This window comes from Rhipicephalus microplus, unplaced genomic scaffold (genome assembly GCF_043290135.1).
Source record: "Rhipicephalus microplus isolate Deutch F79 unplaced genomic scaffold, USDA_Rmic scaffold_17, whole genome shotgun sequence".
In the NCBI taxonomy this organism is placed as follows: Eukaryota; Metazoa; Arthropoda; class Arachnida; order Ixodida; family Ixodidae; genus Rhipicephalus; species Rhipicephalus microplus.
Window position 1 is genome coordinate 14452692 of NW_027464590.1, and position 13920 is coordinate 14466611.

A 13920-nucleotide genomic window follows, 5' to 3' on the forward strand; every position below is an offset into this window, starting at 1 on the left:
GGAAAGTGTATTGGATCCGTGCGCTAAAGCACATTTCGAACCAGACAAGGCAATCGATTAATTCAGGTATGAGCGGCGCATGTCTGAAGAATTTGGCATCGTTCCAAAGTTGGACAAGCTCTCCGCCAGTCGAGGTGTCATCAATTGCACTACAAGTCATACCGAGTCTGCAGGCACTGTAGCAATTGAGCTCATTGATCCGACATCAGCTCAGCAACTAATGCTAGCAGACATTGCCAAAGAAAGCACGCCAAAATGCACAAAAAGACTACAAAAACAAACTCTTCCTAAAGGGTGCACAGTTACCTAAGAAAACAGGAGGGGCCCAAACGGCCAGGTAAAACACGACGAATTTTTTTAGTTGTTGTTTTGGGCCGTTTGCTTGCGAAACGCTTCGCCGTGTTCGAAGTGCGCCAACTGGTAGAGAGGGGAGGTTGTTTGAGCACAGCTGAAACGCAACTTGCCGCGTCATCATTGTTTGCCACCCTGTTCTGTTCGAGGCGTGCTTTGGATGGGGACGGAGCGTTCTACGGCAGACTGTCGTAACGTGGTCTGAAGACCCATTTTCATAAAACGCGGTATGCAACCACATGGCAAACTGGCTGGAAACTGGCTGCAGCCCTAGCTGCAGCAATGGTTCAGTGTGTGGTCATTCCTGGTTTCTCAAAAACCGGTTGAAAAGAGCGGCTGTGTCGGACGTGGGTGAAGGTAAAAAGAATCTGTCGTAACATAAACATGACCTAAGGCAAATACGTTTTCCAGAAACTATTTTTTGCGTTATTTAATTTATTGATTATGAAGACTTCCATGACTATTGTTACATCTCAGTTAATTTCATTAAGGGAGTTGCGACAACTTTGTATGTATTTGTATATGTACGTGAATACCCACTCATTAAACACATGTTCGTGCGTTTAGTTCAAGAAGCTTTGTTTCAGAAACGTCAATCGATTTACGTTTGGAAGTAGGTGAGCTTCGTGAGAGACTATAGAGTTCTTGCTATGTTCGAAGCCTAGGATGGCATGCGTGCGTGCTAAACGAGGCGACATATTATTCAAAGATTTTTTATAATTTTTACGTAAAGCGCAATCTGTTTAGAGACGGTTTCGTATTTTTTATTTTTTTATTTTAATTATACACGCCTAAATTTCTGTCATTTTTTTATTACTTCCCATCTTCTTTTTCTCCTCTCTTATCTTCGTGTCCTCTGTTTCTTCGCTTCTCCCGGAAGAGTGAGCAGGCGTTAGGCCTCTCCAGGTGACAGTTGCCAGCTTGCTTTCTCGCTTTTTCCTCTGTGTCCTTGTGTATCTGTGTATGCAAATCAAATAAACAAATAATAAAAACACTGAAAACTCTCCAACGCTGCGCGTTTGGGATTTTCGGAAATAATATGCAGTAATATTGTTCAGGTGCAGGCTTTGTCACAAACGTCAATCATTTTTGACCGGGCGCCGCTTCGTCGAAGTGGCGTTCAGTCTTGGTAAATTGGTAAAAGATATGCAGAACTGACAACTCTGCAATGGCGCCATCACGTCTTCTTTGCGCCTGCAGCGAAGGGGGCACGTATGTGTTCGGGAAAATCACCTAGAGAGGGATGCTAATATGCCCCGAAGGAAATTTGGCTGCTTCGACAGTTAAAGTTCAACCGGCAAGAAGCGCGGTCGTAGGTGTCGCAAGTCTCGCGTTGTCGGCGAGCATGGAGTTTCACGCGCAGCGTATTGAGACGGTTACAACACCGGGCACCGCTTTCGTCAACTGAGCTGGCGAGGCTTTCAGTGGCACCCAGTTAACTCCCCTACGTGCACAACGACCTGGCCTGGTCCGTACGAAACTTTATAATGCGATTTTTTACCTTGATGTTAATATAGCCAGCTTTATATATTTGTAATTTTGTGCGCTGCATCGCACATTCCAGTTGAGAAGCGTGACAACAGTTCTACATTTTATTTGTCTCTCTTTTTTTCTGTCATGTCGCTCTTTTAGTAACATTCCGCCTTTTGTGTACTTTACCTGTCATATGCATTCTTAGGAACATAGTTTTGAAGGTGTTCTTTGCGTCGTGCGTGATTGCGTTTGTCCCTTTTGTTATTTTATGCCAACTCGTGTCTATTGCTTTATCTGTAAAAACTAAGTGCTAGGGTGCCTTTAACAAAATTTATGTGTCTGATGAGTCGGTCAGTTAGACCTAAACATCACTGCACATGAAACCCCGCACGGGTCGACCGACCTACACAACTTTAATAAGTGCCACTTGCAGGCCTTTCAGGCGTTGCAGGCCTAAACTGAAAGTGGAAGCCTGCAATTCTGTCACACGCCATTGTTAAAAAACCGGGGCCTTATCTGTACTGCGTGGCACTCATTCTGTCTGCATTAAATAAGGTAGAGATAAGGGAGAGAATAAGTCACGTTATTGAGGACGTAAGAGAAATTCAGGGGGAGGAGCTTTGCCTCTTGAGCCTCACGTTGTTATTGGATATCCTGCCTTCCCATAAGAAGCAGGGTGTTGTTCACAGTTCTAACGGTAGCCAGGAACAGGAGCATTGATATACGGGTGGCAGAGATGGGCCCACCTCTCAACATTGGGTCACTGCAATAGCCCCACTCCTAAACACTAGGCTACTGCAATATACAAGGAGAAAAAATAGGCAGCAAACACCGATCAAGTCCCTGCTCAAAACTTCAAGGTGGTATGCCAACACGAGCAAGACCTCACATGCCTCAAATAACACACGTGCTTGGTTGAAATGAAAATCTTTCAAGGGTCACACTCCTAAATTAAAACGACCTTTCAGTACAGGTATAGTTGACGATTTAGAGCGTTTGAGCTAGATTCAAAATTTCGTTTTACATCTATATTTTCTTTTTTAATGTTTGAAGTTTATTTCACCACAGTGTTACACTATACAATGTGTGGTGTGAAATGCGGGAAAAAACCTGCGATAAAAAACGCAGCTAGACTAGCCCCACATCCCATCAATACAAAGCAGAAAAAGTGGCAGCGTTCATAAAGTAATCGAAACAACTAAACGGACACAAATACATAGTTTAAAGTGGCACCAATAAGAAATATAGCATACATAAAATTTTAAGAAATGTTGATAGTATCGCACTCTTTGAGGAAATACGAAAAAAATAAAAATAAGCAGAACATTAAGAAGAAATCTTTGGAACTGCCTAAATCTCTCTTGCATCATGAAGGTAAAAAAAATATTCGACATATCCTGTCGCGAAAGAAGGCACCATTGCTCCAATAAAAAATGAATTTATTTAGTATGTGGAGGAGTGAATGTTTCAGCATTTGTAGACCAGAGTTGGTTCGGCATCGAGGAACCTTTCAATAATCACTCTGTCTAGTATGTCGAGACAAGGTGCTGTGCTCTAAGCATGCTATGGAGATAAGATTGATACTTCCTTTGTTACTTTCAGTTTTTAAAGATGCTAATAAACAATATTTATACGTCTTGTCAAATCTTATGACTCTGAAATTGCTGAATAAAGACAAGGTATGTGCATTATCTTCGGTATTTTGCAATAGAACGTGATGCATTTTTTGTAGTGTGAGTAATTTCTGCTTAGAGTGCAAGGTGCCAGTACCGCACACCAAAAGACCGTAGCGTAACTGGAAAGAAAAAAGCGTGCTGTATATCATTAGCATCTGAGTAGTTGGTAAAAATCACTGACATCTCCTAAGCATGCCTAGTACTTTACTTAACTTGTTTCTTACCATTTCGGTTTCTGAATCCTTTAACATATCCTCATGGAAAACAATTCCTAATGCTTTAGTGGACGAAGAAAAATCAATCACAGAATCGTGCAGGTGTAGTTTTGAAGTAGCTTCGTAGGTTGTTCCTTTCGAACGAAATAGGACGGCTTTGGCTTTTGAACAGTTGATTTGTAGGGAGTTAGCAGTCGCCCATGCATACAAGTGATCTAGTAACGTGTTTGCTGCTGAAATCAAGTCATTTACATACACACCTGTTAAAAACAAACAAGTGTCATCCACAAATATGACAAATTTGATTGTGTGATTTATGTTTATAATGTCGTTGACAAAAATGATAAAAAGTAACGGCCTCAATACACTACCTCGGGGTACACCTTGAGCAAGTTTTTGCAGAGATGATTTTTCTGTGTTTTTGCTTACACACTGTAACCTATTGCTCAAATAACTGGTGAATAAGTTTAGCGCATTTCCTTTATAGCCATAATAGGGCAATTTTTGTAAGAGGGTATTGTGATTTATCCAGTACCCTCTGTTGACTTCGGAGAAGTCAACAAATATGCCTAGCGTAACTTCCCTGTCTTCTATATTACCTACTATAAATTCCTTTTGACGTAACAATGCTACCTCTGTCGACAGCCCTGACCTAAAACTGTACTGGGCTGAAGTAAATACCGAATGTTTTGCCAAGAAGTTTGACAGTCTCATAATTATTAACTTTTCTATGGGCTTTGAAAACTATGGTTGAACAGATATGGGCCTATAGTTCAAATCATTTTTGTCTCCTCCCTTAAACAGCACTGTAACTTTTGCATGCTTCATACGTTCTGGGAAAATACCTGTGCCTGAAATAAGGTTATATTTGTATGTTAAGGGCATGACTAATATCTCTATGACAGAATAGACTGGGGCCATCTTTAACCCATCAATACCTTTCAATTTACTTTTCTTTAGTTTTTTTTAAACACCCATACCCGCGTGCTCATTTGTTGGGGAAAGATGAACCGACGAAACTACTGTCTGTGCGGACAAGTAATGTAGTGTGGTAGTGTCACTGACACTGTCTACTAAAGTAAGGTGATTTGAATTTCTCAGCCAATGCTCTGCCCCTGTATGTTCGATCGCCTTCAGTTATCTCTTCTACACTAAAATTACCTTTATGTAATGCATTAACTGAATTTAACTTGCTCCACATCTCCTTTACCCCTGAGACGCCCTCGAACATGCAAGAATAATAACTGCGTTTCGCTTTTTTTATAACTTTAGTTAAATTATTTCTATATTTCCGAAAGGAATTTAATGCGTCTGGATCACGGTTCTTCAAAAATAGTTGATACATGCTATTTTTCACATTTATCAATTTATTGGGTTCTTTGTGGTCCATGGTTTCGGCGAACGTTTAACCTTCTTTATTTCTTTTTAGGGCAAACATCGCTTGTAAATACGGGAAATTATCTTCATAAAACTGTCGTATGCTGCATTTGCTGATGAGCACGAGAGCACTGCTGCCCAATTTGTTCTGCAGATTTCATCTCTAAACTGCGAAAGACAGTTTTCAGTTATATTCTGGCCCTGAAATTTGTAGGTTGGGTTTGACACGACACGGCACTTATCAATAACTAAATATATTGGCAAATGATCACTAAGTGTAATGTTCACTGTCCCAGAAAACAGACTTTCACGTGGTAAGCTGGTAATAAAAAGGTCTAGTAACGTAGCACTAGTTGCTGAAATGCGATTTGGTTGCAGTATCACATTTGATAACAAATACGAACCACGAAGCATACAAAGTTTGGCCTGTTTTTATGTATTTGAAAGCATGTCAATGTTTAGGTAGCCACCTAGGACTAATTTATACTGATGTATATTAGCATGAGAGAATATCGTGTCCAGCTGCTCGAAGAACTCACCTAAATTACCATCAGGTGGACGGTACACCACCGCAAAAAGAAACTTCCCACATTTCAAACTTATTACCCCAATATCTGACGTACATAAAGACAGGTCATCAAGCAGTTCATAATTAATACCTTGTATAATAAAAATACATACGCCTCCACCTCTTCTAATGGGTCTGTTAAAAAAAACTGCATTATAATCTTCTAGGTGCATGTCATCATCAGCCGTAAACCACGTTTCTGTCAACATGATTACAGAGAACGAGAAGCCGAAATCACTCATAAATACACAGAATTCATCCTGTTTTCCTCGTGCTGACTGCATACTTAAGTGAATAAAAGTAAGAGGTGAATCGCATTTCTCCACCGCATTACGCTTTAACTCTGACGGAGTAACACAAGAAGTGTTCATTTCAGATGCTGATGGGTCAACAGGAAATCGTACATTGTAAAGTTTATATTCATTGCGACACGTAAACCATGCGTCAGAACGACAGGTCAACAACGAAATTGGCGACAACTATTCTTATCGAACAAATTTTATAGCCACAAACTGGATAGCCAGCATCAAGAAAAATAGTAATGAAAACAAGCTACTGCAAGAGCACTGGTGCATCCCAAGGCATTAGGAGGGAGTGTATTTTCTCAAATAAAAACTCACACGCCAAAGTTTTTTGTGATATCATCCTCATCATCATCATCAACTTGACTACGTGCACTGCAGGACAAAGGCCTCTCCCATGTTCCGCCAGTTAACCCGGTCCTGCGCTTGCTGCTGCCACTTTATACCCGTAAACTTCTTAATCTCATCTTCCCACCTAACCTTCTGTCTCCCCCTAACCCGCTTGCCTTCTCTGGGAATTCAGTTAGTTACCCTTAACGACCAGCGGTTATCCTGTCTACGCGCTACATGCCCAGCCCATGTCCATTTCTTCTTCTTGATTTCAGCTATGATATCCTTAACCCCCGTTTGTTCCCTAATCCACTCTGCTCTCTTCTTGTCTCTTAAGTTTACACCGACCATTTTTCTTTCCATTGCTCGCTGCGTCGTCCTCAATTTAAGCTGAACCCTCTTTGTAAGTCTCCAGGTTTCTGCTCCGTAGCTAAATACCGGCAAGATACAGCTGTTATATACCTTTCTCTTGAGGGACAGTGGCAATTTACCTGTCATATCCTGAAAAATAAACAAACATTAACCCAACTTCATGAGCATGCGTGGTACTTGACCCACGTAGGAACAAAAAATAAGCATGAAACAAACAACCGAAATTTTCGTTTATAGAGGCGCCGCAATATCTATGCCCACAACACAAACCACCTTTTTCGCTGCACTGCTTTCACGAAGAATTGTTCATTTTGTTTAGGTCATCACTGCTTTCGATTTTGATTTTGGGTGCGTTTTCATTCTGCTGCGCAAAGATTTTTTCATCGCGCACCCACAAATATCGTGTGCTAAAGAATTTGGCTGGGGATTCACCTTGATAAAGTGTGGGGGCTCAATTTGTTTTTTTCAAAATCTGGGTCAATACGTGTTTAACGAAGACGCACCGAGAAAAAACGAGTGTTTACTTGACCGCACTCGACTGCATAGTTCTGAAGGCCACATGTAAGACAGGATCCTCAATTCCCTCTCAGAAGAAAACGAAGACTGCCCGATACTTTTCAGCTCTTAAAAGCAGAATTTTTCAGTAATGTGGCACCAATTCTGTTTAGCAGTTCAAGAGTACTATTTTAATGCAGGGAGCGGACATCAAAAATGATTAAAGATGGACTTGGATTCAAACAGGTAACATTCATTCGTACATCGTCTGATGCCTCAAGGCGGCGCCTCAAGGCAACATTGAGTGGCCTACCAGAGGCAACACGAAACATCTATTTCAATTTTCTTGAAATGCATAGAAAGCTCTGACATTCCGTCATCAGCATTCCTGGTCACGCGAGATGTGACAGCACAAACTGTGTCTAGACTACAGGGCCCGGATTCACAAAACTCACTTACAAAAACATTTTTGCGCAAGATAAATTTTGTTGCGTAAGTCGATTCACGAAACGAAAAAACGTCGTAAGAGGCCATAGTTTTCACATCGGCCGCTGCAAATAAAGCGCGCTGTGACTGCCCGGGAACATGTCAGCGATGGTGATGCAGTTGCTATATTTGCTTACGTCACCGAAAAGTGCTCGTAAGTGGATTCACGAAGCGAAATTGTGCGTAAAAACAGCATGGCTGAGAGAAAATCCCAAGAGTGGTCCGGACCACTCTTAGGAACAATGTGGCTACTTCGAACCTGCTGCCGCGGCGGTATACTTTGGTGCCCTGGCTGGTTTTTAGTTAATTCATGCCCATTAAGGACTGCCTGATGACTGCTGGTGCGTTTTTATTTCTTTCGGCGCTTTGAGCTTCGCGTGTTGTTTCCCTTGTACGCAGTGGATGGTGTTGACAACCACCACCGTCCAATAAGTTCGAAGTCGCAGTAATTGAAGAATTCTATTGGGCGTCAATGGCATAAAACTACGCATGTAAAGATTTGTGGTTGGATGAAAACCAATGTGATACGTGAATGGTCGGTGTATTCGAACGCGACATGACATAGGATCAACCTTATTTGTTATGTTGTTGTGTTGCGCCCCATCTCATCCAATTAAAAGTGCGACTCGAGATCCTTGCCTCATTGGTGGAAATTACCGCCAAAGAGGTTAATGGGAGCACATTCTTTGCACGCTATTGGAAATAAAAATGAGAGGAAGTTTTCAGTGAGTGGTTCCTAAAGTTTGTGCTCTAGTGTACTTTCATTGGCTCCAACTGTCTAATGGTTGTGATCTCTGAAATACAGCTGTCGATACACTTTGGGACGATCTGGAACAAAGCGTACTTTGTAAACCAAAGCGTATTAGGGGTGCGCGTGATTACGCATGGAACTACAAACAAATCATACATCTTTACCTTCACTGTTCAGACACCGATATGTACCGTGATATCATGGCAACTAATCGGAATGAAACGACCCTAGTAACTTTGTATGACACCGAAAATATGCAAATTCTCACGATTCCGGAGCAAACCTTCGCTGAATTCATCCCTGCGTCAATTACCAGCCATTTAATTTGGTGCACGAACATTATTCAAAGGTAGAGCGAGCCACTGACATGTATTTTGTGTGACGCAGCGACCACTTGACCTGAGAATAATAGCGTTGCGAAGGCGAATCCTCTGTCGCATGCTCTGATCGAAGCAGACGACAAACGCGAGCAGACGACGGCTTGGCCGACAGGCACAGCTTGTGATTGGTTGTGAAGCAATACCCTCTACATCAGCTCACTCCGTGACGTTGCCAAAACAATTCTTTCATCTGGCACGCCTGTCTTGTTCGTCATATCACCCCCCTCACACATAAGAGAAATTTTTTTCACGCCGTGAAAATAGTGCAAGTACTTTCTGAGAGCTCTCTTACGTGCGGTGCAGTTGTCGAAAACAACATGGCGTCGTAAACAGCATATCGGTCGGTGCGACTTTCAGCAAATGCTTCTCGCACGAGTTACTTCAGCGTTTGACCGGATGTGTTGTGATTACAGCAGCTCTTTCGGTGCGTGTAAGCAGTGCGGAAAGCTGTGTCAGTGCAATGGTGTACGGTGAAGCGCAGCGAAGCCTGTGCGTCGGTGTGGTTATCAAGCGGGGATCGGCGTCGATGTATCGACGGCAACTAGCACTCGAGAAGCCTGCAATGTGTGTTTGTGTGCCGGTAACAGTTCGTTCGCTTGACTTTCCAGTCTCTCAGTTGGGTGCTGTGCGACATTTCGGATTGACAGCATTTTGACACGTTACTTAAGTGACCCCAAGTACGTACGGAAACGTATGAACTACGCGCTCGGTTCTTGCTTCGCCACTAGTTAGCCCGTACGCTTCTATTTACTTCAGAGCAATGTACTGTTCGGGTGTGAAACGATGTTCGTTGTGAACAGTGGGGCTGTGTTGACGTTCCAAGACTTGTGAACAAGCTGTGCTCGTGTGACTGAAAGTTGAAAGACAGCGTTGATAACTGTTTTGCCCTGCGAAGTTGTGGTGGGGCAGCTTGGCGCTTTTGTTTATTAAGTCGTCACTTCTCCTTTTTGTGATAACCATAGTCCTAGCGCTGTGATGTGATCAACCAAAACTGCGAGACGCTACATTCTGTTGTGGATCGTGTAACTTTGAAAGCGCGCCTAGACTGTTCTTCGGTTACAACTTGAGAGTTCTATGTGGCAGCGAGAGCCCGTGAACGTCAAGCTTCCCTTCGGCCCCCAGAAAAAGCAAAGATTTCACCGGTGCCTTGCTTTGGATGAAGTTGTAGGCCAATATCGCCAAACTACAGGTTTCCGAGTTCGTCTGGCCATCGTTTTGCACGGCACTAGAGCCTCAATTGACAACAGGCGGTCATGGCCAGTTCCTACATTTTATCAATGGACGTGCACGCCTGGCCAGCCCTTCATTGCTGTCATTGGCAGCTTCCAGTCTGCAGATGCCCTTTGCCTGTTGGCCGTACTTGGTTCCTCATGACACCGACGGCTACTAAATTCTGCCATCGGTGAGTTCACCTTGCAGAACTAAATTTCACCGGTACTATAATTCACGCAGTTCTATAACGTGTGCAAGTTTTTAAGCCCATCAGATGTAATGTTTCTCTATGGTAAGTAGAAGCATGAAAAATTTACTACTACTGTTATATACATACATATATTATGGAGCAAATACATAAAAAGTTTTTTTGTGATTTGATACAAGTGAGCTCTTGTTTGATTATAAGTTTGGGCCTGTCGATTGACCACGTTTGATAGTTGGAAAGTTAATGTGCATTTATTTTTCAGGAGCCAGGTTGCACTTAAAAAATTATAGTTATTTTGGAAAATTAGTTCAATAGATGATTACCACTGTGGTAGTACTATACTTCAGAAGGACATATATATTGCGGTACGTAAATTTTACATGAGGCTTCAGTTTATTTCAAAGTGATTATAGCAACTTTTGGTCACTTTAACGAAGTGATAGCTTCCTCAAATAAGTATTAGAAGTGAGTGCTTTTAATGATTCTTTTTAAATATCTCGTTTTTGGCTCTTCACAGATCGCAGAGATTGGTTTGTTAAGGTCCTGTGATGCATCGGTTGCACATTCTGGCACGTCAATCCTCATCATTACTTGGAGCACCTGTACAAAAATAGGAAGGACACGTTCTTCCTAACTGTACAAGCCTATGTCACTGCTGGGACTGTTATCATTCAGCGGATGTGGCATGGAAGCATGCATAGCAGACTCATCTGGAAGGACTGTGATCTGCTTGGGAGCTTCGAGCGCTCAAAACTGCCTAACGGTTGGCTGCAAGGTTAGTTTTTCTTTAATACATACGATTACGTGAACACCACTTACTGTGCACAAATTGAAAACCCAAGCATGGTTGCTTTCAGTGAATACCTGTAATATTCTTACACATAATTCCTACGCAACATTTATAGAACTAAATTGCAAGATAATTGAGAATGTTGAAAGCTGAAAGCCTGCAGCTTATGAATGAAACTCCAATAATCTGAGATTCAAAAGCTTGTGCTTTGAAACGAGCACAAATACTTTCATTCCTTATTGAGCTCTCGAGCTTGTGACTCCTTTTGTGGATCAAGTGCTCTAGAAGGAAATAGCAAGTGGGTGAAAATTGCCTTGCTGTTCACAACTTGCAAGGAGAAAGACCTATTGAAGAAGCCTCAGATGACATAGGGCCAGTAACTGCATCTTTTACCTAATGTAGCTTTTTCTCTCTCAGTGCTGTTGCTTGTGTTTCAGCCGAACATGTTCACCACGATTGCATAGTGATATATATTTTTCTGCAAATTTTACCTGACCTAAGTATGCATTGTTGATCTCTAAAGGTGACGTTCAGTGTGTTTCAAAGCCATGGCTTCTCATTTCTCTGTCTGTGGCTAGCCTATTTCAGCCGCAGAGCGATGCAGCTAGCACACATGCAATCCAAGTCATGGAGCGCTCCTTTGCTGTTCTGTGCAGGACGCAGCATATCCATCCGGCAAGACACTGGTATCAACAATAATGGTGAGTGTTGGTGGCACCTGTAGGAGCCCGTTGTGTTTCTTGCGTATGATTATTTCCCCCGATGAAGTGCATTTTTGAAAGGTTTTCTTCATTTAGAATAATAGATGTCAGCAACAAGCACACTCATAATCCACAAAATATTTGTGTCTTCTAGACTGCCCATTTGCTCCTATACGCAGTACGCTGAGCTAGCTATGTTAGACAGCCTTAAAGTTATGAACATTGGCTGTTGTGTTGTAATGCAGTCTAACTTGTGTTTCTTAGTGAACTTATTTGTGGTCTGCTTCTCGCACCTAATTTAAAGTCAAAATAGAAGAAACCTTATTGGCTTTTTATGTCTGGCAGAAGTTTCATGCCTTCATCTATAACAATGTAGTTTTGCTCTTGTATTATATTAAATATATTTTCAGTCTTCAGTGTTTGTGTGTGTGTGTGTGTGTGTAGAGGCTTGTCATTGGCTTCTGAAAATACAATATCTGTAAATATGAGCACATAATAGACAACTATACACTCTTGCATGTAGCATGGTTGTAACAATGATCTGTATTTTTCTAAGTTCCAGCAGTAACAAGGGGTTTGGTGCTCCACAGTCATGTACAGTGCATCAAGAACAGAGCACAGAAGACCAACAAGTATAAAGCGACTGCCAGTGACTGTTCTCCTGCTCAAAGTTTACAACAGCAGAAAGAGCACATTGTAATGTCAGGAGCAGCTGCTGCTTAACTTTTTAGCAGTGCATTATTCAGCAGTTCAATTGCTTGCATTCGAAATTATTTAAATTTTGCATGGAAGATACCAAACTATGACACTAATTTAAAGGCTGCTGTAGTGTTAGTGGGCAAATATTTTTGAGCTGAAGTTTTAACAAGCGTGTTAAGTGCCTGCGTGCCTCTACATTTACATGCCAGAAATCACAGCATCCATGGTCGCCAATGGTAACTGTGTTTGCATTCTTTGTAGTACAAGAAGTAAAGCCATGGATGCAGTAATCATGTACTTGGTCGATGTAATCCTTCAGTGTACACTCATTTGTATAGCACCAATGATGCCATGAGTGTATAAGCTCTGGGAAGTGAATCTATGTGGATTATTTTATTTGGAAGGAATAGGATCATCTACTCCTAGTATATTTTAACAGTATATTTTAGTGCTTGGGTATTATCCCACTGCCTATATGTCCTTCAACAGTCTACTTCTCTACTGTGTAAGTATAACTTTTTAAATGTATACTTTGCTCAGATAGGTTTGTTCATAACGTAATGCAAGTGACTTATCATCTATGCAGCTCTACTCAGACTAGAAATAAAAGTATTTATTTTTATGTGTAACTAAAGCATGCATTCTCTTGTGTTTTTCTAGGTGCCTGTACAATTTTTTAGCCTTACAAAAGGGCTGGTATACTCTAATATTGAATCTGGCATCTTAATATAATTTGTTAGTGGAAGTAAGAATGTGTTTACAACCAATATTACTATCCTCAGATGAACTGTGAAAACTCTGTCGAAATTTATTTACATTTTCTGAACTTTGAGAAGGCAAATGTTGTTATGTTCTTTTATTGTGGTCCCTGTTTCATGCAAATGACACATAATTACTTTGCAGTGGCATAATATTAGTTGTTATTTTACGCATATGTGCTGAGCAACATCGCAGTTGAGGCCAGCAGCAAGACATACATGCAGTGCACTGGAGCATCACCTCACATAGTGTACAGTCTTTGCCCACCAGTAAACTCAATATTTTTCAAGCAGACTAATAGACAGCTGTATGGGAACTGTGTTGATGTGCAAACTTTGAAGTCTTGTTGAGGAGTGTTTTTAATCATTTTTGTCCAAGTGAAGTAGCTACGCAAGGCCACAACTGGTGGGAATGTGGTGGTTTCCTCTCTCCAAAAGCACTCTTACCAGCTGCCTCAATGTTAGCATGGGGTGAATTCACGAACTGGAAAAATAATTGGTCTTTTTTTTCTTGGCCGAAAGAGTCGCTTCCACCGTTGAGCCACCACGACGCGCCTGAATAGAAACTTTTAGCTAAATAAAGTTGATTCTACTTTTGAGAAGTGTTTTGGGGAAACGAAATGACACCTATAGCTGTCAATATAAACACTGTTTGCACCAAGGAGCTTAGTAGCTTATAATTGTATTATTCATGTTTTGTCTAGAATTCACTCGCGCTGTGCCAACTTTCAGCCCAAGTGTCCTAACATGCTTTGTTAGTGGGTTGTGAATGAGCC

General features: G+C 41.6%; 1 protein-coding gene across 1 annotated transcript; it reads left to right on the forward strand.

The window, feature by feature from the left end:
- Positions 1-10060: 10060 nt before the first annotated feature.
- LOC142785051 (uncharacterized) lies at positions 10061-12532 on the forward strand. The gene is made up of 4 exons (XM_075883473.1): positions 10061-10178; positions 10714-10971; positions 11565-11687; positions 12244-12532. The coding sequence occupies exons 2-4, from the start codon at positions 10875-10877 to the stop codon at positions 12408-12410; spliced, it is 387 nt and encodes a 128-aa protein (XP_075739588.1). The 5' UTR covers positions 10061-10178; positions 10714-10874; the 3' UTR covers positions 12411-12532.
- Positions 12533-13920: the final 1388 nt, after the last annotated feature.